Source organism: Hyperoodon ampullatus, assembly GCF_949752795.1.
Source record: "Hyperoodon ampullatus genome assembly, chromosome: 8".
Classification (NCBI taxonomy): domain Eukaryota; kingdom Metazoa; phylum Chordata; class Mammalia; order Artiodactyla; family Ziphiidae; genus Hyperoodon; species Hyperoodon ampullatus.
Window position 1 is genome coordinate 81,605,391 of NC_136921.1, and position 25,523 is coordinate 81,630,913.

At 36.2% G+C, this 25,523-nt stretch overlaps 1 protein-coding gene across 1 annotated transcript in view; it reads right to left on the reverse strand.

Moving 5' to 3' along the window:
- The window catches only part of SCN1A (sodium voltage-gated channel alpha subunit 1), a gene marked incomplete at both ends in the record, with an annotated part of 86,204 nt that extends 65,328 nt beyond the window's left edge, over window positions 1–20,876 (reverse strand). Inside the window, 5 exons of the mRNA XM_079710701.1 lie at window positions 633–724; window positions 2,439–2,567; window positions 4,099–4,179; window positions 6,260–6,411; window positions 20,613–20,876. Of these exons, the coding sequence (XP_079566827.1) occupies window positions 633–724; window positions 2,439–2,567; window positions 4,099–4,179; window positions 6,260–6,411; window positions 20,613–20,876 (718 nt within the window). The remainder of the gene's footprint in view (window positions 1–632; window positions 725–2,438; window positions 2,568–4,098; window positions 4,180–6,259; window positions 6,412–20,612) is intronic.
- Window positions 20,877–25,523: the final 4,647 nt, after the last annotated feature.

The window sequence follows — 25,523 nt, forward strand, 5'->3', positions numbered from 1 at the left end:
GGTTTTGCTATAAAACTGGAAGTGGTTTGGAGTATAATTGCACTTTAGGATAATAACTCCTTGGGGAGTTCCCTGGCTGTCCAGTGGTTAGGACTTGGTGCTTTCACTGCTGTGGCACGAGTTCAATCCTTGGTTGGAGAACTAAGATCCCGCAAGCTGCACGGCATGGCCAAATAATAATAATAATCCTCCATGCAGACCCATGCTACTCTTTATTATCTTATTCCTTTCTCTTTTTAAGCAATATTAAGATTTACATTGTATATACATTGTCATCAATGCCTAAAATGAACAAGAAATTACAGACTGGTACATTTGATATGGAACAAATCCTTGTTATGACTGATGTGGAGAAAACAACTGAGGACATCTCTAAATGCAAATCACATAGACTGTATATTATAGTGTCTCATGCAAGAAATTGTTAAGCTCCATGGCTGATGAAAAATGTGAAAATATAAAATTTTATGTTCAAATAATGAGTCATTTTCTGAGTAACACCCAATTTTGATAATTATGATTTTGAGGATTTTAATGATTATGACCCCTGATTTTCTGTAATGCTGAATGTCAAGAAAAGAGATGGTTGCTGAAAAAAACATGACCGGTGAGCCTCAGTGTTTAACCCTCACCTGGAATGACTGAAATTGTTTTCAGTGCTCGGAGAACTCTGAATGTTCTCAATGCGGAGACATTGCCCAGGTCCACAAACTCTGTCACATATCTGTAATAGGGAGTTCACACACAAACACAATAACAGAATACAAAGAAAGAGCTGTAGGTGCAAGGATCCTTAAGCTTTACACTGATCACTTCTTACCTGGAATTACAGATATAGTTTTCAAAGCTCTCAAGACTCTGAAAGTCCAAAGAGCTGAAAAATTGCCTAGGCTTACAAATTCTGTTACATACCTGTAGAATTAAATCAGAGTATTCAAGATTTAAGCAGGATTTATATTATTTGCTTGTGTCTTTTATAAAGACCTTCTTGGTGATTTCGAATGATAATATTGTAAGTAACAATTTAGAAATTAGGGTTTATCACTATGGTTTTCTTTACTCAGATAATTTAAGGCTGTTAACTAGATGTAAACTTCATAATGTACACAGTCCTGTTGCCATTTCAAAAAGCAATAAAATCAATATCGTGTATAATTTAGGAGAATTAAGTAAAAAGAAAATAATTCTTGGCTATAGTTTCATGGAATTAGTTTTTAAAAAAATACATGAAAATCATGAAATCATCCAAGAGAAATTTAGACAGATTGACTTATTGCCTATCTGTATGTGATCAGGATTTCCTAGTGTAACTCTTAAGTGAAAGCTAGGCAAATTAAGAACAATATTTTATGGGGGCCCAATGGTTACTCCTGCCATTACTGCTATTTTATTCTCAAGAAACAGTAGCCCCAGTATGCCTTCTTCTGAGCTGTGGCCAGAGAGAATGGTGAAGAATCATCCTGACTAGATATGGAATTAAGATGAGATAGGCAGCATCCGTAGCCCTGAGAATATCAGCACCATTTCTCCCCTGCCCATCCATCCACCTCCTTACACCTGTAAGAGGCCAAGAATGTCAGCTCCTGAAGGATGAGAGTGAACTGTATTGGTCCACCTTCCTCCACACTCTAATTTTACCTACTGCTGAGTGGCTTTCTGTTACTTTTCTGAGTGTCTTCTTCCTTGGGGAAGAATATTACTAGACAAAGAAAAAAAATAAGCAGAACTGCAGAAATTGTGCATAATACTGAGTGTATCTGGATGGGAAATAAGGATAAGAAGGTTAATATAAAGAAAAAGGTGAAGAAAATTATAAAGGGAAAGAAGAGGGAAGAAAGGAAAGGGATCAGGAAAGATATAGGAAGAGGCAGAGAGAGCGGGTTTGTTTATATGTCTTAATTATCAATTGACTGATGAAATAATTTAATATTAAATACATAATATATTAACTACCTTATTTTTTCTATTAGTTTGATTTGTCAGAATATTTTGATGTTTATTTTCTACTATTCTACCAAAGAAGCTGGGGAGAGTGTGTGATGTGGGTAAGGTCAACGGAAATCTGTAGGGTCAGCAGAATTGTTTTTGGCTGTAATTTTAAAAAGTCGTTTTCACAGATGTATTATGAATACATTTATGCTTTCATATTAGGGTGTGTGTGTGTGTGTGTGTGTGCACCTGTTGAAAAAGCAGCACGTATGAGATTTGCTGACAGATGTTTGTTACATGTGAAAATTGTAATTTCAATTACTGCAAAGCCTTTATGCCAAAGTGAAATGCCACTTTGACCTCTGTTGCGCTAAATTAAAATCCAGAGCTTAAATATATAAATCACACTGAAATATTCTACAGTTAAAGCAAGCTTATTCTTTAAAAGCATGAGCACTTATAGAAGCCAAAATATAGTCTCTTTTGAAGCTTCCAAGAAAGGCACTTACGCAAATGTAATGACAGTGAAGTCAAGCCAGTTCCATGGGTCCCGAAGGAAGGTAAAATCTTCTAAACAGAAGCCCCTTGCAATAATTTTTATAAGTGATTCAAAAGTATATATTCCTGTGAAAGTGTACCTGGAGACAAGTATCCAAAAAGAATGGATAAACTAATCATTTTCTTTCACAGCAATTTCAATTACTTGTCGCTCCATTAGGGGAATAGATGAATATTATAAAACGAATCTAAGCAAGTTACTATTATTTTCAAGGAAATAAAACATAGCCGTAAATTTAAATTCAACTCCCTAAAACATGAAGAGTTGGCTTTAAATTGTCCTAAGATTAGGGTGAGAACCACACACTGTATAAGGTGTATCTGAAATGTCTTAGTATTGACATACATGAAGAGAGCCTCTGAGAATTACCCAGTACATTCACATGATGGAGTAGCTGATCAACAATACCGCAGAAGCATAAAATGATTTTCCTTTAGAAAGCAAAAAAACTCAATTTCAGCCATGTTTTATGAATGAGGGAACATTGACAAATTAGTTTCAAGTTTTTCTCTTTCTTTAAGATAAGCTCGGTTAACTTACTTGGAAAAAAAGAATTTTGTTAACATCAAAAGTGGGTAAGTTTAATTAAGGTCATAAGAGGTGAAAATTTAGTTTAGAATAAAATACTGAGTCTTAGACTGGAAACTTAGATGTTTCCAAAATTTAAATCTTCTACTCAGTTTAAATGAGCAGAAATTTAGATACTTCCGAGTAGAAACTTAGATGTTTCCAAAGTTTTAATCTTCGACTCAGAAGTTGGAGAATGAAATCACAGCAACTAGGGCAACTTGAGACCTGTGGGCCTCACATGGTAGCTTTAATACTTTAGAAATCCTTTGTATATAAATTTTTAATTTTCTTCAGAATTTTTATCCCTTTTTTGATTGGGCCCAACCTGGAAGTTTCCAGGAAGGGAAAAAGCCCTTGGAAACACCCCCGTGGTGGTTGTTTTAAGGGTCAGCAGGCACAGAGCAATACTGGCTACCACGTTGGCCACGCAAGCAGACTCAGCGGCACTTATCACACATCTGGCCACTCTGTCCTCTAAAGTATCCCAGAACAGAGCCCATCAATACAGTTAGTAATGCATCTGGTTTCTGAAAATCCTACCCTAACTTTCACTTCGGTTAGCTTAGCCCTCAGTCAATTAAATTTTCAAGTTTGAAAATCCCAAATTTTGTGGGCTTTTTTTTTTTCCAGCAAATATTTTGGTGACCACATTTGAAACTGATATAGGCCTGGCATGGAGTGGATGTGTCTGATGGAAGTGAAAACTTTGTGAGGCTCAATATTATCCTTTTAGGGCAAGTGTAAGACTCACTGAATTCATCTGGAAATGAACTGGAACCAAGGTCTACTATACTGGTTCCTTTCTGTGAGTACTTTCATCACATTTGCTTTGGTCACTGTAGATCCTACAGGAAAAGTGGCGAGTGTCCAGGAATGATGGGCTTCTGGTAACCACCAAGTACACATGAAGGAGAGAGATTAAATACTAAATACATATATATAGATATAGAGATATGTCTATATGTCTGTATGTCTATTCATCTATACACACACACATATACATACTCACGTAGGTCGCTTAAAACTTAAGCTGAACTTACTCTACATTCTTTGTCCAGTCAGGAGGGTTACTCATTGTCATAAACACACAGTTCGTCAAAATAGTGCACATAATTAGCATGCTGAATAATGTAGGTCATTGTTAAGGAACACAAAAGAAAACCCAAATCCATGTATCATATTACATAAAACTAACATTGAAAAGCTCAACCTGCAGTTTGGCCAGGACTCAGGGACAAATACCCTATGGGCAAGTCATCTAATCTCTTTAAATTTCATTTTTGTCATCCATAACATTTGGATAATAATATCACCCTCACAGAGTGGTTGTATAGATTGAGATAATGTATGAGAAAGCTTTATAAAAGTATAAAGTGTGGTTTTTGCTACTATTATTAAATCAATCTATTTACCTCCCAGAAGACTTTAGGGGGAAAACTGTGGGCACTTTGGAGTGGTACAGTTTTTGAGCAGAGAGCACTGACTTGAACTAATTTAATTGATTAAAATAGTAAATTGTTGAGGAAGGCACATCCTTGCAGAATTGTAATTTCTTAAATACATGTGATACAATATAGTTGAATACATTAAAATTTATATAGTTAAAGTACAACATGGTGTTAAGGGTTGGGTTGCTTATTTCAGCTGAGTTTGTAAACGTGTAGCAGCACTGGATAAGACTGAAAGTGAATATTCTTCAAGGCCATGACTTAACATGATGTGAATGTAATTAAAATTCAAGATAAAGGTGATCTTAGCAACATAAAAGTGACTTGGACAAGTCACTCAGCCTCTCTGTGCCACGGAAGTTTCTTGTATCTCTACTGAATTTTATGCAGTGGAGCTAATCAGGTATGGAACTCATAGTTTGAGGTACAGATTAAATGGGTTAATATGCATGAAGTACTTGGAACAGGTCTGTATATTAGTAGACATGATCTAAGTGTTAGCTAAAACCAACGACTAACTATGACATAACAGAATTATGGAGCTGAAAGGGACCTTAAAAAACAACTGTTTAATCCCTATAATTTAGAAATCAGAGAAATAATGCGTAAGCTCTAAAGAAATTAGATAACTTGGCCACAGACTAAAACACAGGTTTCTTACTTTCACATCCAGTATTCTTTCCACTACAGTTTACTGCCAAAGCAAAAATTTTCCGTATGTGAAAAAGAAAGTTTTCCTCAAATGACCACATGATGGCACTAGGAACACAAACTAGGATGAGGAAACCTCCATAAATGTAAAAACCCCGAACATATAAATTTTGTGTTTCAAATCTTTGATTTTTAATAATACCGTATTTATACCATAAGGAATCTCTTGCTATCAGTTTAGAAACAGAACTGATTTTTAGGTTTTAAAATCTTTTTTCAAAAAATCAGGTAGTGTAAGTTTATGATTATAACAGTATTTCTATATTTATTATTGCCAAAGTCATCAAATGAGACATAATCAGAAGCGAAGGTTTTTGCCAATGAATATGAACAGATGAATTTAGTTGCAGAAGCCTTTTTTTAACACCAATGAGAATCTTAAAGCCAAATCCCTAAAGACCACTTGGAAATACAATCTTAGCGTCTTTCATTAACTTCCAAAGCCTTTACTAAGCAATCAGTTTTGCTCAGCAGAGTCATAATTCAATGACTTAAATTTGAAATTAAGCCAATATTTCAGTACTTCCTCACAGATTTCATTAGGAAAGTTCAAAAACTAGCTAAATATTGGCCAAATCCCCCTGATCTTCTCCCATGGAAAATATGCTTAAAGGTTAATTCTAAGGTACACTAAAATGCTTTGTATTATAGATAGCTCTGTATTGGCTCTGGATGTAAATTTTTTGCTATTATATCATTATTCACTGCAAATTCTAGAAAATCAGAAACTTTGTACCATATCTTAAAAATAAATATGGCTATTTTACACTAGATTTGTAGGACTTGATACATATAAGTGTTTTTAAAAAGATATATATAATGTTAAAGACTTTGATGTATAATATATATTTGAAAGATATATATATAGTACATATATAATATTAAAGACTATGTAAGTTTCAGTGACATCTATGTAATAAATTTTAAGAATAAGGCTTATATGACCAAAGAAAATACAAAATGAGAGTGATAAAACCACAGAATATGGACATTTCCCAAGTTAATTTTATATTTAGCTACAAAGCATTTATAGATTATGTACTAATAGCTAATACTGATCACATGAAAAGGATATGAATGTACCAAAATCTTAATAGCTATTTTCCTAAGAGGATTGAAGGGAGTTAAAATGTACAGGGCAGAGGTGGCACTGAACCGGAAGATGGCCTTCCCTTTATTCAATACTATAAAAGTCTGTAAGATAGGAACACATAGAAGTATAAAAGTATAAACCATTTAAACTCTATTACCCACCTTCTATCATTTGTCAAAATGAATTATTCCAATGTTGCAACTTTCAATGTGCACCATGAAGACAAACTGTTATTGGATCTCTTCTTAACTAGAGACAACATCCAATGGTATAATTCACATTTGACTTGATACTTACCTGCAATTTTATCGTATATAAGACAGTTAGCCAAGATAAGTTATTTATTTTCTTAATATTTTAAATATCTGAGTTAAAGGAAAAAGTCTCAAATGGGTGCACGTATCATTTCATTCTACAGATCTTAGGACACTACATTCCTTTTACAGTGATTTCAGCTTTTCCACTTTAAATATCTTGAAAATTAATGCTCTGGAATGCAAAATCATTCAGTAAAACAAATAATATTTTTGAAATCAATATTCTTTTACCATTTCTGCTTATAAAATAAACATTATCACTCTATTTATAATAGGAAATAAAAACAGCCACCATCAAACCCAGTCTTGGGTTAGATGGATGTAATCCAATAATTGATTTCTGGAGGCCAAGCTCCCTGGAGAGTATCTGTTGACCAGGAGTGCTAAACTCTGTATTGGGATTTCTGAGTTAGCTGACACACTGAATTCTAGTCCCAACTGGCTGCCTATTTCATGTAGTGTTTTCTTAGAGGAAAAGCTCAAAGCTCCTGCAGAATCTAGGATCCATGGATGTGAAAGAAACTGGCATTCTAAAGATTAGACATATTTGAGCACAATTAGCAGTGTGATACACATACAATCGTGTATCAAGGATTCTGACTCAGTGTTTCCTAAGACCTTTATGTACATTCAGATTGGGGGAGTGGAACCCATTTCTCTATGAAGAACATATCTTGAGAAGGGAACTCCAAATCTTCTAAATTTAAACCCCATTCTTCAAAAATACTGTTTTTCTGACTGAGGACACATATCTGTGTAGATCACATTATGATATAGCAAGCATTAACCTTATGTTTACTTTCTACTAAAAATCTTTGACAAGGGTTTATTCTCTACATTTAGTCTTCAGGTCATTTATAGATTTCTCATTTCTTTTCTCCTCTACCTTCAGGGTTTTCTAAATTGAAATAGAGTAATTACTCCAAAACATTTACTGAGTTGCTGTTTGAAAATAGCACTTCCTGGCTGGTATATGTAAGACTGCCCTAAATCAGGGTTGTGAAAATGGTCCCCCAACCAGTGCTGGTCTCCAAGTTGTTCCTGATCTGTGATAAGATTTGAGAGTAAGTATTTAGAAACTTGTAAGACAATTTGACAGACTAATTTTACATCTGTTGAATGTAATAATAAAAAGACAGGGTGTATTTTGCAGGTCTGTTTTTCATTTCAACTTTCTGGAAATTAATTTTATTGTATTTTATAGAATAGCAATCACACCTTCACAACAGAGAGTTTGAGATGCATTGCTCTACGTCTAACTTTGACTCCATATTTCCACTTTCATCTTTGATGGACTGTGGGTCCAGAGTACAAAGAAAACTGTGTCACAATGTCCATTTATAGGAGGGGAAAGTTTCACCTGTGCTTATTGGAGGAGCAATCACCTGTGTCTACAAGACTTAGTGCTCTTTTTCTCTGATTCATTCAGTGCCCCATCCCTAAAAGGCATTGTGAGATCATCATAAAATGTGCACAGACTTCTCCAAAGAAAATGCCTTTGCCCTAGGGAGTACACCCATGCAAGGACACAGAAAGGCTCTGAGTGAGCTAAATCAGGACCGAATATGGTCCACCTTGCAAACCAACTGCCTATGCTTCCTTTCCCCAAAATTATGCTGAGTAAAACCTGATGGAAATATTGTGATCTGGGAGTGGGAGAGCCAGTAAAAACATAACGTAGAATATATCTTTTTAAAATAAGAATTCCCTCATTTCAAATAATATTACAAGCCTAATTTTGGAAAAGAAGTTACAGTCCATACGGGGCCTAAATCATGGGCTGGAGGAAGAGGGGGATGAAGATGGTACTGATTGTCGCTCAGTGGATAAGAATAATAATCCAGCTCATCCTGAGGAGATGAGACCACGTGCAGAAGAGGTCACCTGTGTCTTTGGCTCTGTGGCCACCCTCCAGTCCAAACCATGAGCAGATCTAACAAAAGAAGAAGTAGAAGAGATGGAGGAAGAGGGTGATGAAACCAAAGGCAAAGCTGCAGAGGCCAAAGAAAGGGTTGGAGAGAGAAAGAAATTCTGCCCTAAGGACCAAGAAGAAAAAGAAGCAAGACTCAGAAGCTGAACCAAGAGGAACCCAAAAAGGCAGGGCAAAGGGCCAGAACTCAGCAGGGTAAAGCTAACAAAAGCCATGGCACCCTGATGCTGATAAATAATTCTCAGTCTAAAAGTCCTGTCACATAGAGGAATTAATATTTTGACACAAAAGTGAAAGGCAAAAGGACAAAATTCCCAATTGTTCAAGCCTTAGATGGAAACTTTTACTGATTTTAGGGTATATTCTCTTTATTTATTTAAAAACTTCAAAGAATGTATTTTAACTTCATATTTATAAGAAGTATGTGTACAGTGTGTAAGTGCTTACAATTAGAATGTATAATGGAATTAATGAGGTTTTCCTGTACAGCAATATTTGTTCTCCTTTAATTTTTCACAAGCCGTATAGATAGATAAGACATCCTTGATAGAGTTCCTGGGAAGCTGATGATAACACCAGCACTAAGGGACTATTTCAGAGGGTTTCTTCTGTGAGGACTTTGCTATTCCCAGGTTGAAACATATATTTACATACAAACTACACAAATGTTGCTTTAAAGTGTTTACGGATTCATTTTAAACAGCTGAATTATAGAGCAGTCCAATATTAGAATCTTGACTCTGTTACCATTTTTATGTCAGTAAATTCCATTTAGAACTTCAAATTTGCTATTTGTATCTTGTATCTTGTATAGATCTTGTATTTATTTCCTCATCTGTCTGTATCCATCCTCCTTATATTTACTTGCACAGAGAAGAAGCCAAACATTTAGTTTCTAAGTGTTGAGGATTAATGAATGGATACTTGCCCCTAAAGACTCTCAAATATATGTTTCTCCAAATAATGGTATTGATAGTATTGAAGGGAGAAGAGAGTCAGTAGGGAACACTGTTTACTTACAAGTGGTCAAGTAACTCTAGAATTTTCAAACATACAGATATTTGCCTTCCTCATTTCACAGATAAGAAAGAGATCAAAAAGGAAAGAATTAAAAGACTAGCCAAGATGTTACTATTACCCCCGCCCCATTATTTTTATTGTGGTAGAATACACATAACATAAAATTTACCATCTTGTCCATTCTAAGTGTACAAGTTCAGTGTTGATTTTTCAAAGAATGTACTGAATGGCTTATTAGAGGAAAGTATTTTAGCATCCTTCAAGTCTAATTAGTTTAATACAAATTTCATTAAGATAACTACTCAGGACAATTTTTATTGCATTAAGTCACTTCAATAGAAAAGAAAAACTTCAAAATTGATGGTGGAGGAGAAATGGCTGATATAGTAGTATCCAGCTTGAAACAGGCTTTTTTTTTTTTTTTTTTTTTTTTTACAGCCCAAGGCTGTAGGAAACTCATGAAATCATTTTGACCTGAGAATAACACTGTGCCTCAGAACCAATTTCTAAACAGCATTTTGACTGAATTAGAGATGAGATTCTATATATAAAAATATCACTTTAAAGACACATTTGTAGGAATGTAACTCTCTTCACATACTAGATGTTGATCAGGCTTGTCACTTATCTCTTCATGTATAGCTACCAAACTCAAGTAGCATTTATGAAGTCCCTATATGATAAGCTGTTAATATGTATGAGCGTGGTGGACACCTGGAAAGCAGCCTGGATCTAATTCTCAGCTCAGTCGTTTATTCAATTGACTTCAATGCAGAAGATTTGTGTTAATTGTTTAGCACAATATTTGCAAAGCTCTGTGCTAAAGTTTATAGGGAAAACAAAGACCCCAAGTAGTTTGGGGTAAATAGTAAGTGATGACTCCAAGAAGCTTGAAAACTAGTAAATGTTCAACTATCTATACTAACGGAAGAAAATCTAGAAGGGTAAGTGAAGATTTACTTAGACTGGAGCTGCCCAATAGAAATATTACATGAACTACAAATCTAAGCCACATATGTGATTTTAAATATTCTAGTAGCCATGTTTAGAAAAAGAAAAAGAAGCAGATGAAATTAATTTGAATAATGTTTTCTTTAACCCAACATATCCAATAAATTATCATTTGGGGATGAAGTCAGTATTAAAAATTATTGATAGTTTACATCCTCTTGTCATACCAACTGTACGTCTTCAGAGACTGAACTCACTACATTTCAAGTACATTTCAAGTACAATAGCCATACATGACTAATGTCCACTGAATTGGGCAGCGCAGACCTAGGTGTAAACCATTCATTGTACTGCCAGTTCATACTCTCTTCAGCAAGACTTGCCAGGTAAAAGTCAATTCTAGCTTTAAAGAAAACAACAACAATGAAAGCCCAAACAGGTAAATACCCCTGATAATCAAAGCTTAATAGTCTGGAAAGCAAATTAGAAAAACATAAGTAGGATTTGTTTTAATTTACATATTTATTGAGTGCAGACTCTGGAGTTGGATGCCTTGCTCAAAATCTGGCTGTGCTGCCTTCCAGCACTGAGATCCTGGACAAGTTACTAACTTTTCTGTGACTCATTTCCCTCTTTTGAAAAATGGGAAGAAGTACACTAAGTTCACACAGGTGTTGTGATTCCAATTCAGTAGGTCAGATTCTGATGCCTAGTATTCTGTACTTTTAATAAATAACTCAGGTGAGTCTGCAATAGGAGAGCTGTAAATATGTTTTTATTAACAGTTCTCATTTTGTGTACCTGGAGTAAAATCCTTCCCCTTTATCTAACTGCATAGTCAATAAGGAAACACTTAGGTTATAATAGTTTGGTAGGATTGCTATTTATAAATCTGTACCCATTTCTATTTAGTAGTCTTTTTTTGTCTCTGGGTTTTTAGAAAGTGTTTGCTTATTTTTTTACTCAGGATGGACACTGAATTTAACAAGCCATAGTTTTCCAGTTCCCTTTTAAAAATATGTCTATTATCTTAACTTTTCTTTCACTCTAGGGGTCTTGTTCCTTAAATAGTTTAAACCTAATGCTCAGCTTTGTGTTTATCTAAATGTTATTGAAAAATTGCCAAATCACAGGATTGACTCCAAATTTACTGCAATTTTACTGCTCTAAAAGTAAATGTACTGGCAAAAACAAGAAATAACAGAGGAAGGTGAGCAATGATCATGAACAATAGAAAAATGCAGAATATACTATTGGTTGATTCCACTTATGCCTTAGCCTCAAAATTTAAAGAGGCAATTTTCAACTTGTACTTACACTGTGATCCAAAAATGTGTTTGGAGGTCAATTGTTTGGAACTTCGAACATATTTTCCCAAAGAAAGGAGATACATATATATATATATGTATATATATTTTTACACATAGATTCAAAAACCTATGTAATTCCTAATTAAATAGAATTCTGTATAATGACAATGTGAAACTTTATCCCTGTGTATAAGCAAGTGTGACTCTGAAAATGGTAACAGACTTCTAAGCTGGGTTGCAAGGTATACCTCTCTCTCCTTGATGTTGCCCTGGCATTCAAACTAGGGAAATTCCCTGGCTCTATCTTCTGCCAGAAGTGGGGTCAACTTTTTCTAGCTCTAAGCTGCTGGCTTGAGAAGAGGTTCCATCGGGAAAAGGCAGAATGAGACTGCATGGCAGGAGGAGGGATGCTGCAGAGCTTTGGGTGTAAAGAATTGCATAGACAGTCAAGAGATTCCGATTAGTACACATCTCTGGGGACATCTCTTGTTCTGGGCCAATTCCAAGGCATCTAATTCTTTTTTATTTTTTCCTGTGAGCTCTCTAAATGGTCTCACCTACTTCCTTGCCTATCTTTTTTTTTAATAACCTGTGGATTCAGGCCAAGATTTTCCTCCTTTTCTGGCTCACTGAGGGATGGAAAGCTTTCTCACAGGTTCTCTACCTGACTCTGAAGTTAATGTGCAATATTTTAAAAAATGTTTTCTCTCCCAATCTCATTCTATCTTACCCCTTAGATGCGGGATAATCAGCCTAAAGAACAACTTGTGGACTTGTGCCTCCCGTGGCCCACCAAGCGTTAATATCCAGCCCTCATCTAATTGCACAGGGGTCTTGTAGCCAGGGATCACAAACCAAAATGCCCCACAGAGGCTAGGCAGTGTGAGAGACCTGCCAATTTTGGGCATGCAAATCAGTGATGCCAGATCTGCTATAGTATGAGAAATCCTAAATATGCACGATTATACATGTGTGTGTACAATCTTCTGATTTATAAATCTCAGACACTAATTCAAAATTGTAAACAATATTGCATGAGGCAAACAAAAATGTGTCTGGGGGCTCAAGGCCTTAGAGGTTTTTTTTTGTTTTTTGTTTTTGTTTTTTTTTTTTAAAGAAGATGTTGGGGGTAGGAGTTTATTAATCAATTTATTTATTTTTGCTGTGTTGGGTCTTCATTTCTGTACGAGGGCTTTCTCTAGTTGTGGTAAGCGGGGGCCACTCTTCATTGCGGTGCATGGGCCTCTCACTATCATGGCCTCTCTTGTTGCGGAGCACAGGCTCCAGATGCGCAGGCTCAGTAGCTGTGGCTCACGGGCCTAGTTGCTCCGCGGCATGTGGGATCCTCCCAGACCAGGGATCGAACCTGTGTCCCCTGCATTAGCAGGCAGATTCTCAACCACTGCACCACCAGGGAAGCCCTAGAATTTTTTTTATCTTTGCTTTAAGTTCATGCAAAAGAGAAAAAGTTGTACCCAGAAAAGAGTCTGTAAAATTGCTGGTCCCTAGGCTTTAGCTGGGTAGAACAGTTACAGTGGGGCCAGTGTTGGAGAGTTCCCCAGATGGGCTCCTATCAGCCAGGGTTACAGATGCTTCTGTCTCTATCTCAGACAGAGAGAAAAAATTATAGCCAGAGGGTGAAATGATAAAATCTGGGGGTCAAATATTTCTCATCCCTGTTATCTTCAGCCCAGAGCATGGATGTGGTACACTATTATATGCTCAGCTAATTTTTCATTGACAGAAAAGGACTAATTGGTCCAGTTTTATTGCAGACTTTTCTGTGTGAGAACTTTGGGCAAACTCTTCCATGTCAATTTCTACATTTGAATGAAGATTATAATAATACTAACCTCAGGGTTGTTTAAAGGATGAAATGAAACAAAATGAAATAAAACATGTGAATCCCCTTAATGAATTCAAAGTGTCATATACACTCAAGGATTAAAGGATTAAAAATGTGTGTCTCTCTGGTTCTCAAATATACACACATACAAACACTTGTGTACTTGAAAGCAATGCCAATTCTCACACTAGAACTTTGCTGTTCAGTTTCCTTCCTCCCAAATTTCATATTCAGAAAACAATGCCATCCATTTGTTCCCATCTGATAAGCATTACACCTCCAAAATAGATTCTGATCCCATCCATTATTGTCTTCATTGTCAAAAATCTAGACCAAGCCTCCATAAAGACTCCCAATTTGATCTTTAGAATAATGTGAAGTGGGGACTTCCCTGGTGGTGCAGTGGTTAAGAATCTGCCTGCCAACGCAGGGGACACGGCTTCGAGCCCTGGCTCGGGAAGATCCCACATGCCGCGGAGCAGCTAAGCCCGCGTGCCACAACTACTGAAGCCCATGCACCTAGAGCCCGTGCTCCGCAACAAGAGAAGCCACCGCAATGAGAAGTCCACACACCGCGATGAAGAGTAGCCCCCTCTTGCTGCAACTAGGGAAAGCCCGGGCGCAGCAACGAAGATCCAACACAGCCACAAATAAATAAATAAATAAATAAATAAATTCATTGAAAAAAAAAGTGAAATGGACATTGTCACTTCTCTACCCAAAGTCTTCAGAGAATTCATTTTGCCCTTAAACTTCGAACTCCTTAAGACGTCCTAAAAGGAGCCTTGATCTAGCCCCAGGCCCATCTCCCCAGTCACATCTTACTTGCCTTTTACTTACTACAGTCCTGCTATATTACATGTCTTCTTATGGGCTATTCCCTTTCCCTGGAAGCCTTCTCTCCCTTCTTCTTTCTACCCTTGAGATCCCAATATAAATGCCATTTCTTTACAGAGGCATACAAGTTAAGTTTCCTGAATCTGTCCTCTTTGAAAAAAAAGGTGCTTATCACCCTATTAGAATCTGGTGGGAAATGTACTTCTCTAATTATTTTAGAAACTGATCCAGACCCCCTGAGTCTCAAAGATTTTAGTTTTTATAAAGGCAGGAGATGCCCCCGATTAAGCAGAAGTAGTAAAGCAACAAGTCAGGTTTGGGAAATACTGCCAGCCTAAGAGATGAGGAGTACAGCTGGCAAAGTGGCATGAGTGGAGGGGCAGGAAAAGCAGTGACAGGCTTATTTAGAGTCTATCACTGACTTCTCTTCTCCACTGGTACCATTAGTGTGACAACTGCAAACCCAGAGTAGCATGGTGATGAGCCATGGAAGCTGACAGATCTGGTTTTAAATCTAGTCTCTGTTACTTAATAGATTTATGATCTTAGGAAAATTAATTTTATCTCAGTTTCATCATTTTATTTTATTTTTTTAGTCATCAATTTTATACACATCAGTGTATACATCTCAATCCCAATCGCCCAATTCATCACACCACCATCGCCACCCCCCTGCGGCTTTCCCCCCTTGGCATCCATACGTTTGTTCTCTATATCTGTGTCTCAATTTCTGCCCTGCAAACCAGTTCATCTGTACCATTTTTCTAGGTTCCACATATATGCATTAATATACGATATTTGTTTTTCTCCTTCTGACTTCACTCTGTATGACAGTCTCTAGATCCATCCACGTCTCAACAAATGACCCAATTTCGTTTCTTTTTATGGCTGAGTAATATTCCATTGTATATAAGTACCACATCTTCTTTCATCATTTTAAAACAAAGATAAGAATTATCTTGGAAGGACATGTCGGTTAAATAAGAACTGTAAATTTCCTAATGCACAGTGCATAGGGCAGAGCTACTGTTTTTGCTTGCCTAGCAGACCTTCAAAGTCTCCATCTCTTCCTTTTAGAGAAAACCTCTGCCTCATTGCCTGGCCATGTGGCTTGGATGGAGCTGACCCACCCCTTGGCAACACTGGTCAACATGTGATGCTGATCTGGCCAATGAGAGCATCACAAACCCTTGGTTACAGTGATTGGTTCAGAAGAGGCCACGTGACCTAATTAGACTTAATTTCAGGACTTTTGCAAGAAATTTTGAAGAAAAAGAGAGCACTTTTTCTTGAGGTTACTAGGCTGTAGGATGTTAGTTTCATACTACTGGTGGCTATTTCTATCATCTTTTGGGAAGAGCCAGCCTGTGAATGCAGCCAGCATAGGTGAAAGTAGAACCAAAAATGGAAAAGGACTGTGTCCTGATGATGTTGTTTTAGGTACTGGATCCTTTGATATTAAGACCAGATTTACCCCATACATACATTTACTTGTTTGTTGCTTAGTTTGTTTTCAAAAACTAGTTTCTGTTGGTTTTTGGTCACTTTCACTTGAAGGGAAACTTATTAATATGGCAGGTACTTAATAAATGCAATCATTATTTTACTACCATCCTCATCATTTTGGGATTGTTTCTGAGGCAGAGACAGGGAAGTGACAAAGAAGAAAGGGACATAAGGAAGAAATAATGAATGGGTAAGAGAAAGATTTGTAAGTGAACTGTAGTGCCTTGCAAGTAAGGGAGAGCCTGGGTGACTGGTAATTCTAGGAAAGCTAATGATATACAAAGAAAAATCATAAATATGACAATTCATGGAATCCTGAGCTTTTACCATCTACTTTTCTGATTTTCTTTTAAACTCCTTTTGCAAGAATAACTCCCTAATCCCAATTAAAAACAAAACAAACAACTCTCCCTTCCCCATGTAACAATTAAAAACTCCTGTGGAATGACAAACCAGGCATGAATTTAAAATCACAAGTTCCTGTATGATTCTTCGTGCAGCCCCAGTAAAGAGGGAGCATGCATCTCTTTAGAAGAGCTGATAAAAAGGGAGAATAAATTGTCTTTAAACATCGAAGAGACAATCAAGGAAAGAGCACATTTTTAAATGGATACATTTCTACATTCCATAATTAACAAACACGCATTTTCACTACAGATCTAACATACCTCATTCTATTTCCAGTACCCTGTCACACTGTCAAAAGGATATTTTCTTCCATGGTACTAATGAGTCATCTGTAATTTTAAGAGAACATGAGAAGGAAGAAGTTTTCTGTAATAAAGAGTGGGTGAAGAATTTGAATGTATAGCCAAATGGTGCAAAATCAGCCGAAGCTATGAAAGGAAACTGTGAAAAAAAAAAATCCCATGAGGAAATAAAGGTGTGTTCACAAGCTAAAATGTGCCTTGTCACACTGCTAAAGTAAATAAACAAACAAAAGGAACCCAACCTGGAATCATGTTCTGAAGACCACGGGACCAGAGCTAACATGGTATGGAAAATTCTGTGACTCTCCTCTGATAGCACTGTTATTTTATTCCTTAGTTCTTACCTCAGACTTCTGAAGGCTTAAAACATCTGAGGGTCTGGAAGTGCTTCCATGCACCACGAGTGTTCATGAGACAGTTGCTACTATTTCTCGAGTTACTACCACAATATCACTGACCATGGATTAAATTATTTTAAGAATTTCAACAGAAAATTTGAAAATTATATAATTTGTACATTTTAAGCTAGGGCAAAGAAGATAAAAATATGTGGGCATATGCCATCTGAAAATACACCATCAGCAGTGACATTTTCATAAGCTCACTGACATTGTAGAAGATCACAGTGAGCTTCACTGGGGTTTGTGTCCTTTCTATTCCTTACATGTAGATTCCTTATATATACACACCACTGTACTTTAACCTAAAACTTAACATAGATTCTGCAACCATTTTTTGTAATAGGCTTACATTGTTTATTCTATATATTTTTAAGAAAGAATCCAGAGACTTGGGATATACATACCAAGGATACATTAAGTATTGTACTTGAGTTAAACCTTAGGGGAGTCACTAGCCTGATTAATATTTGCATATTACAACCCACTCAGGCAATAAAATGCACATCCCCAATATCAGTGATGGTGGGAAATTTCATCCTAAGAAGCATTTTCCCCAGTGACATTTCCATCATTTCCTTTATCTATGCTGGGAGTACTGTGCATGTGTACTGCATTGTTTAAAGAAGATCATCCTGCCATCCTCAGATACTCAAGTCACTGAAGTGAAATTAGTCATCAAGTAGCAAAAGAAATATTCATCATTTTTTAAAGGTTATTATTTTTCTAAGGATTCCAGCTTCAATCAGAGGAAGCTAATTCAGAATTTAAGACTATTCCTCCATACTGAAATAATCCAATTATGAACAAAAATTTAAGACTGGAAAGAGTGTACACACAACCATAGAAAGTTATAAAACATGAAAATGCAAAAGAAGGAAATTTCCAACACATAGCTCAATCATGTCCTAAGCATGCCATGTTAGTTTTTAAGGATTTCAGTACTGCAAAAAGTTTCACTTGTATTTCTGTTGAATGACTTACATTTGGAGACTTGCTGGATGGCAGCTCAATGTGAAAGCAATGGATGTGCCTCACCTTGGGGAAACCTCCTTCTTGATAACAATATTTCTCTTATCGTATTGTGCTACTTGCACTCTGTGATTTGTTCCAAAATGCCAAAAGATTTTTCCTTCCTCACACAATGTGCATTTGAAGATAAGGACAGAAGATGTTAAAGGCAAGTTTGAATGTGAACCTAACAAAGTTTATAAGGGTTACTTCACCAAAAGAATCTGCCTGAATAGTCATTCCTTCAGGACTGGTCTTTTACCCTCAGTTTTAAGACCTTTCTTTTAACTATTTGGATGGGTCTGCATCATTTTGCTTTCCATCTGCCTTTATAACCTTTGTTATATCTCATTCATTATAAACCAATTGTGGACGGCTTTGTTTGGGGACATTCGCTCAAGAGGACAACTTTTATCAGTCTAAAAACTCTTTAATTTAAAGGAAAAGATTAATTGGATGATCTCGTTTCTACTTGAAGAGTAGCTGCCCTTGTCAACACACATTAGTGTGGTCTTTCTCAATGTATGCATTTATTGTTTTATAGATAAGGACACAGCACAGGAGATGGGATGCTAGATTTCAGCCCTGTTTGATGAAGTGGTAGACTCTGGGTGGCTTTAATAATTTTTAGATGGTGATTACTACTGGAGAGGTGGGGGCTGGATGTCTGGGGGTAGCAAAATGCCTGCTGAGCTTGGAGTCCACTAACCCACTGTAATAGCAGCTCTAAATAGATTGGCTATGTCCAATGGCTATAAATAAAGTAACATACTTTAGTGTTAATGAATTTCTGGCTAGAACACATCAGAGTCATTATTTCAATAATAGAGTAATTTTAGATAAGTTAAAATGTATGAATAGTTGGATTATCCACATTTTTACTTTTTTTATACAAATAAACCCCTTGTAGTCTGCTTAATTTGGGTTTTAGCTTTTCAGATATCATATTAAATTAATTTCCAAAGGAGTGATTTAATGATAAAATTCAATTTTTCTCACAATTTAAATGGAAGTTATGAAACAGATCATGGCTTACCTACTAAGATTTAATAATACAATGCTACAAAGCAAAGTTAAATAAAAGATAATGAATCTATGGAAAATTATTAATCTCTTCCTTCACAGTAAAATGGTCAAATCAGTTTTTAAAAAGGAAAAGTGTGTTACACTTAAGCTGGCTATACCCTGAAAAGTTCTTTAAAAAATCTGAACATAATGAGGTTTTTACCTCTGAAAGTCGTAGTAGTCAATGAGAATGTATTTACAAAACTGTCTCGAATCCAAATACTAAAATTCCAAACTTATGCACTTGATAAAAACTAACACGATAATTGTGCCAGCAACCAAAAGCATCCCTAAATGTTTTAGGGGTATTTTTTTTTTTTTTTTTTTTTTTTTTTTGCGGTACGCGGGCCTCTCACTGCTGTGGCCTCTCCCACTGCGGAGCACAGGCTCCGGACGCGCAGGCTTAGCGGCCATGGCTCACGGGCCCAGCTGCTCCGCGGCATGTGGGATCTTTCTGAACCGGGGCGCGAACCCGTGTCCCCTGCATCGGCAGGCGGACTCTCAACCACTGCGCCACCAGGGAAGCCCTATTGGGGGTGTTTTTAAGGCCCATGTTTAACTAAAAGATCTCATTTGCTTAATTACAATCTTTGTGCTGTACCTTTCCACCAAGAGTTCACAAATATATTATTCTAGGTGAAAGGGATAATAAAATATTGCAAATTAACTAGTCATAAATTTAATCTAAAATCATTACAATAATCTTTTTTGATTTTATCTTTTTCTACACTTTTCTTCTTGGTTTGGTGAAATGATGGTCATAATGAAAGGCTGGGTGCTTACTATTTTCATTTCAAGCATGGATATTCAAATATCATTTATATGTTCTTCAGAATACTATATTTTTGGTCATCCTTACCAATATCAATATATTTCCACCAAAAGATTAAATAATTTTTAAACTATAGTTTGTATGGGAATGTTTTTTCCCAATTAAAAAAAGTGTCTTCAGGAAGTTAACTGATATATTATATATAACATATTTATATATAATATAGAAACTGAAAACCCTTCTGGCATCAAATTTTGTTCCATGAGAAATGAATACAATATTTTTGAGGTCTTTATAATTTGTGATAATTTCAAGATTTTCAAGTACAGAAAACCCATAAATAGTAAATACAATCTCTGGGGAGATGTTTTTAATTTGTTAAATTAGCTGCCTATAACTTACATTTATTTTTAGGTATCTATCATGGTGCATTTGGGACAGCTCCATCTGTTATGATATAATCAATTTATTTGTCATGTATATGCATAAAACATATGCAAATGTGTTTTATTTCCTAAACAGAAGGATACTTAGACTTTGTGCTAACTTAGCTTCTGTTGGTGCTATAACAGTCCAAGGTATACTGTAAGGCAATTAGCAGCAAAATATGCCTCATAAAACACACTCACTTTTTTATTGATATAGTACGGGTCCAGGTCCTCCAGCGGCTCTGACACCATCCCTGGAGGGATGTCTCCATAAATAAAAGGAAGGTTCTTTCCAGCTTCCAAGTCACTATTTGGCTTTGGGCCATGTTCGTCATCATCTTTCTTGTCTGGTTTGGGATTCTTAGCCTTTTCTTCTGCAATGCGTCTTTCAATAGCTGCAAGAGATTCTCTGGTGAAGAAGCTGAAGCTGTCAGGTCCTGGTGGTACAAGCACTGTTTGCTCCATCTTGTCATCCTGCACATTTTAATCACCATTTACTCTGCATATGAAAGTCCTAAAAAAAAAAAAGAATACAGATATTTTAAGGAGATTAGGAGATCTTAATATCTACAAACTCCTGTCATGAAATAAGAGCTAGAGGATTGAAATGTTCGTTTCCAATTAAATCCAAATGGAATTACTAAATATAAATTCTTTTTCTGTAATAAGAACATTTAACTTGAGATCTTTAACATTACCCTTTTAACAAATTTTTAAGTATGCAAGACAGTATTGTCAACTATAGTCACGAAGTCGTACCGCAGCTCTCTAGAATTTATTCATCTTACATAACTGAAACTTTATGCCCAGTAAATAGCAACTCTCCATTTCCCCCTTCCCCAGCTTCTGGCAAACACTATTCTACTTTCTGCCTCTATGAGTTTGGCTTAACAAACATGTTTTCTATCTCGGGTTTGTTAAATGTCCCACGTTTATTAATTCTTATGCTTTGCCGAGACAGGAACTGTGCCATAACTTAAGAAAGTAGTTCAAGTATAGCCTTAATTAAAGTACATTAGCTAAATACCACCCCGTCCCAACTGAGCTGTTCACTCTGTGAGCCACCCAGAAGATGAGGATGTAGCCCCATAGAGACCATGGTTAGCTCATCAACAGGCTGAAGTGGAAAGGGAGTTGTCTCTGAGAGGATATAAAATCCAACCCTCTAATCTGCACAAATGGCTCCTGGCCAAGCCGGTCAGAACAGTTTGCTGCAGCCAGACTTAATGACCAGTCAAATAGCCACTGCTGTCCTGATTGAGCCTTCATCTATTCTGAGATACAGACAACTGGAACTGTGACCTGTCACATCATCAGCCATGCTAGGGTTGGCTTACTTAAACACGTACAGAAAGAGACGGTCCAAGGTTAGACAGATGCCATTTAGATGACTAAGAATGAGAGAAAGGTGAGGCTGGGAAGAAATTACTGGATTGGGCTGCAGGTGGGAGAAGATAGCTGTATGTGCAGGGGATAGCAGGATTCTCTAATTTCAGGAAAATAAAATAATCGGAAAGAAGACAGTTCCATAAGTTAAATAGGAACTGAGGTGTTTTCCTTCACTAAAGCAATAATGATATTCTTGCTGATTCTATAGTCCTATAGTGAGAAACATATGAGGACCCGAGGCAAAAAACTCGACTCTGTGTAGCAGTCAGACTTGATCTGATGCCCGAGGCCAAATCCCAAATGTATTGTTTTAAGGCATATTTAATATCAGCTCAAATTTCACAGATATTACTGAGCCAAAACTTCTCAAAACCTAAGCTATCATTTGGCCACACGTTTTATTTGGACACTGCATTAACTCATTAAAGTCAGCAAGCTGGGACTTCCCTGGTGGCACAGTGGTTAAGAACCTGCCTGCCAATGCAGGGGACATGGGTTCGATGCCAGGTCTGGGAAGATCCCACGTGCTGTGGAGCAACTAAGCCTGCATGCCACAATTACTGAGCCTGTGCACCTAGAGGCCATGCTCTGCAACAAGAGAAGCCACTGCAGTGAGAAGCCACTGCAATGAGAAGCCCGTGCACCGCAATAAAGAGTAGTCCCGGGGCTTCCCTGGTGGCGCAGTGGTTGGGAATCTGCCTGCCAATGCAGGGGACACGGGTTTGAGCCCTGGTCTGGGAAGATCCCACATGCCGCGGAGCAACTAAGCCCGTGAGCCACAACTACTGAGCCTGCGCATCTGGAGCCTGTGCTCCGCAACAAGAGAGGCCGCGACAATGAGAGGCCCGCGCACCGCGATGAAGAGTGGCCCCCGCTCGCTGCAACTGGAGAAAGCCCTCGCACAGAAACGAAGACCCAACGCAGCCAAAAATAAATTAATTAATTTAAAAAAAAAAAGAGTAGTCCCCACTCACAACTAGAGAAAGCTGCGTAGCAACGAAGACCCAAAGCAGCAAAATAATAGTAATAATAATAATAATAATAATAATAATAATAATAATAATAATAATGTCAGCATGCTATGATACAGTTAATCACAGCTTTGGTGTATATGAACTGCAATAATAAAACTGCTGCCGTAACTATCTTTTGAGAGGTCTTACAGGGATCTCAAATTTCACTGAAGGAGATTCCCGTTGCTGTGAGGTTTATAACTATATTTTTTAGGGGGTGACCAGAAACAAGGAGGAATGGAAGTCTAAATTTGTACTCTCCATCCAATAAGTGAACTAACAAAACTTTCAGAGGTTATTACAATCTACCTGCAATTCAGCTTAGGGCCTGGTAGACTAGAAAAATTAAATCAGTAAATTTAAATCAATGGAAAAAGAATATTTTGCCTTAAAATTTTACTGCTCCCATAAGGCATCAGAAAAATACTGGCATTTATTTATTTGGAAGTAAAAGTTTAGGGATAACAAGCATGGTGCATTTTCTAAGGGAAGTTTTATAACATCAATATATGTATGGTTTTATTTTTAACTAATTAGTTTTTTGATAAAAAACATGTGTAAATGATATAAATTCAAAATATTAAAAAAGAAACAGTGTAAATTTTCCCTTCCATGTTGTTCTCCAACAATCAATTCCTGGTCCCAGCAGTAACCACTGTTATCTGTCTACATATATTTTTCCAGATATGTGATAGGTATGCGCCAATCACATGGGTGTATGTATACTCACACATTTTCTGTTTAAAAACACATACATAGAATATTTTGCTATACAAACTTTTCTGCACCCTGCATTTTTCACTTAAAATATATATTAGAGTTCATTCCTTATCAGTTTTTATAGATTCAACTCTTTTTATCAGCTGCATGGTTTTCCATTTTTTGTACATACTATAATTTATTGAATCAATTACCTAGTTATGGGTATTCAGGTTGTTTTCAGTCTTTTGTTATTATAAATAAAGCTGCAATTAATATATTTTAAACACATACTTTCACATATATGTGAATATATTTATGGTATCAATTTCTAAAGTTGGAATTTGTGCAAAAAGTGAATCTTTAATTTTGATATTAACACAAAATAACTCTCTCTGAAGGTTGAACCAATTGATTCTCCTGACAACAATGTAACATGGTGCCTGCTCATCTCCATCCTCACCACATAATGTGTTATCATACTTTCAATACGTTCAACCTGACTGAGGCAAAAATGGGGTCATATAATTGTTTTAACTTGCATTTGTCTTAAAATGAGAAAAGTTGAACTTATATGAACTTACATGAGCATATGTTTAAGAGCTATATTTTCTTTTCTGTGACTGCCTAGTTAAATAACGGCCCATGTTTTCATTTTCATTTTCTTTTCCTTTTTAATCTATAGCACTTTTTAAGTACAACATGAACCATTTAATTGCAGGATATGGGGGCTCTAAAAAACATACAGTGTATGTGTTTTGACTTTATGGTGTTTTATGCTACAGATTAAAAACATTTTAATTAAAAAATGTTTAATGTTATGTGATGTTCAAACTCTAATTCTTCTTTGGTTTCTAGATTTTGTGTCATGCTCAGGAAAGCATCCACATCCCTCTGGAAGTGTGGAAGGACATATCATATATCATGTTTTTTTCTTGAAATTTTGTCATTTTTATGGCTTAGTTTTATAAATTTAAATCTTTGATCTATTTGGAATTTGTTTTCTATCTGGAGTGAGGTAGAGATCCATTTTTTCTAGTTGTCCCAACATTAATTACTGAATAAGCTAACTTCTCCACTAATGCACTATTTATATATATATATATATATAACCCCCAAAGTCAACAACAAACTTTACAAACCCTAGATATATTTTCATTAAAGTTAAGAAAAAAATCAACACTCTATAAACCAATCCAATTAGATGTGAGAAACAATTATACTATTTAATAAGGATGAAGGAAGTAAAATACAGTTATTCGCATATTATATGATTGTATGCCTAGAAAACTCAATAGAAACATATGAAAAATTCCTAAAGGTGGTGAAAGAATTGAGGTGTCTGAGTTCAAAGGTAACATAAAAAACTCAATAGATTTTCTTTATAGGAAAAACACAAGTTTAAAAATACAATGGAAGAAACTAGAAGCTTTCCCACTCAGATTAGAAACAAGGCAAGGATGTCCCCTCTCACCACTTTTCAACATCATACTGGAAGTCCTAGTTAATGCAATAAGCCAAGAAAAGGAAGTAAAAGGTATACAGATTGAGAAGAGAGAAATAAAAATGTCTTTGTTTGCTGATCACACAATTGTCTATATAGAAAAATCCAAAAGAATTAACAAAAGAACTCCTAGAACTAATAAGCAATTATAGCAAGGTTGCAGGATAGAAGGTTAATATACAAAAGTAAATCGCTTTCCTATATACCAGCAATGAACAAGTGGAATTAGAAATTAAAAACACAAAACCATTCAGATTAGCACTCCCTTCAAAGAAATACTTAGGTATAAATTTAACAGATTACGTTCAAGGTCTAGATGAGGAAAATTATAAAACTGGTCAAAGAAATCAAAACACTAACTAGGAGATATTCCTGTTCATAAGTAGAAAGATTCAATATTATAAAGATGTCAATTCTTCCCAAATTGATCTCTATTTGTCCATTGATCTACTGATCAATGAAATCTCAATCAAATTATTTTGTGGATACTGACAAATTGTTTCACAA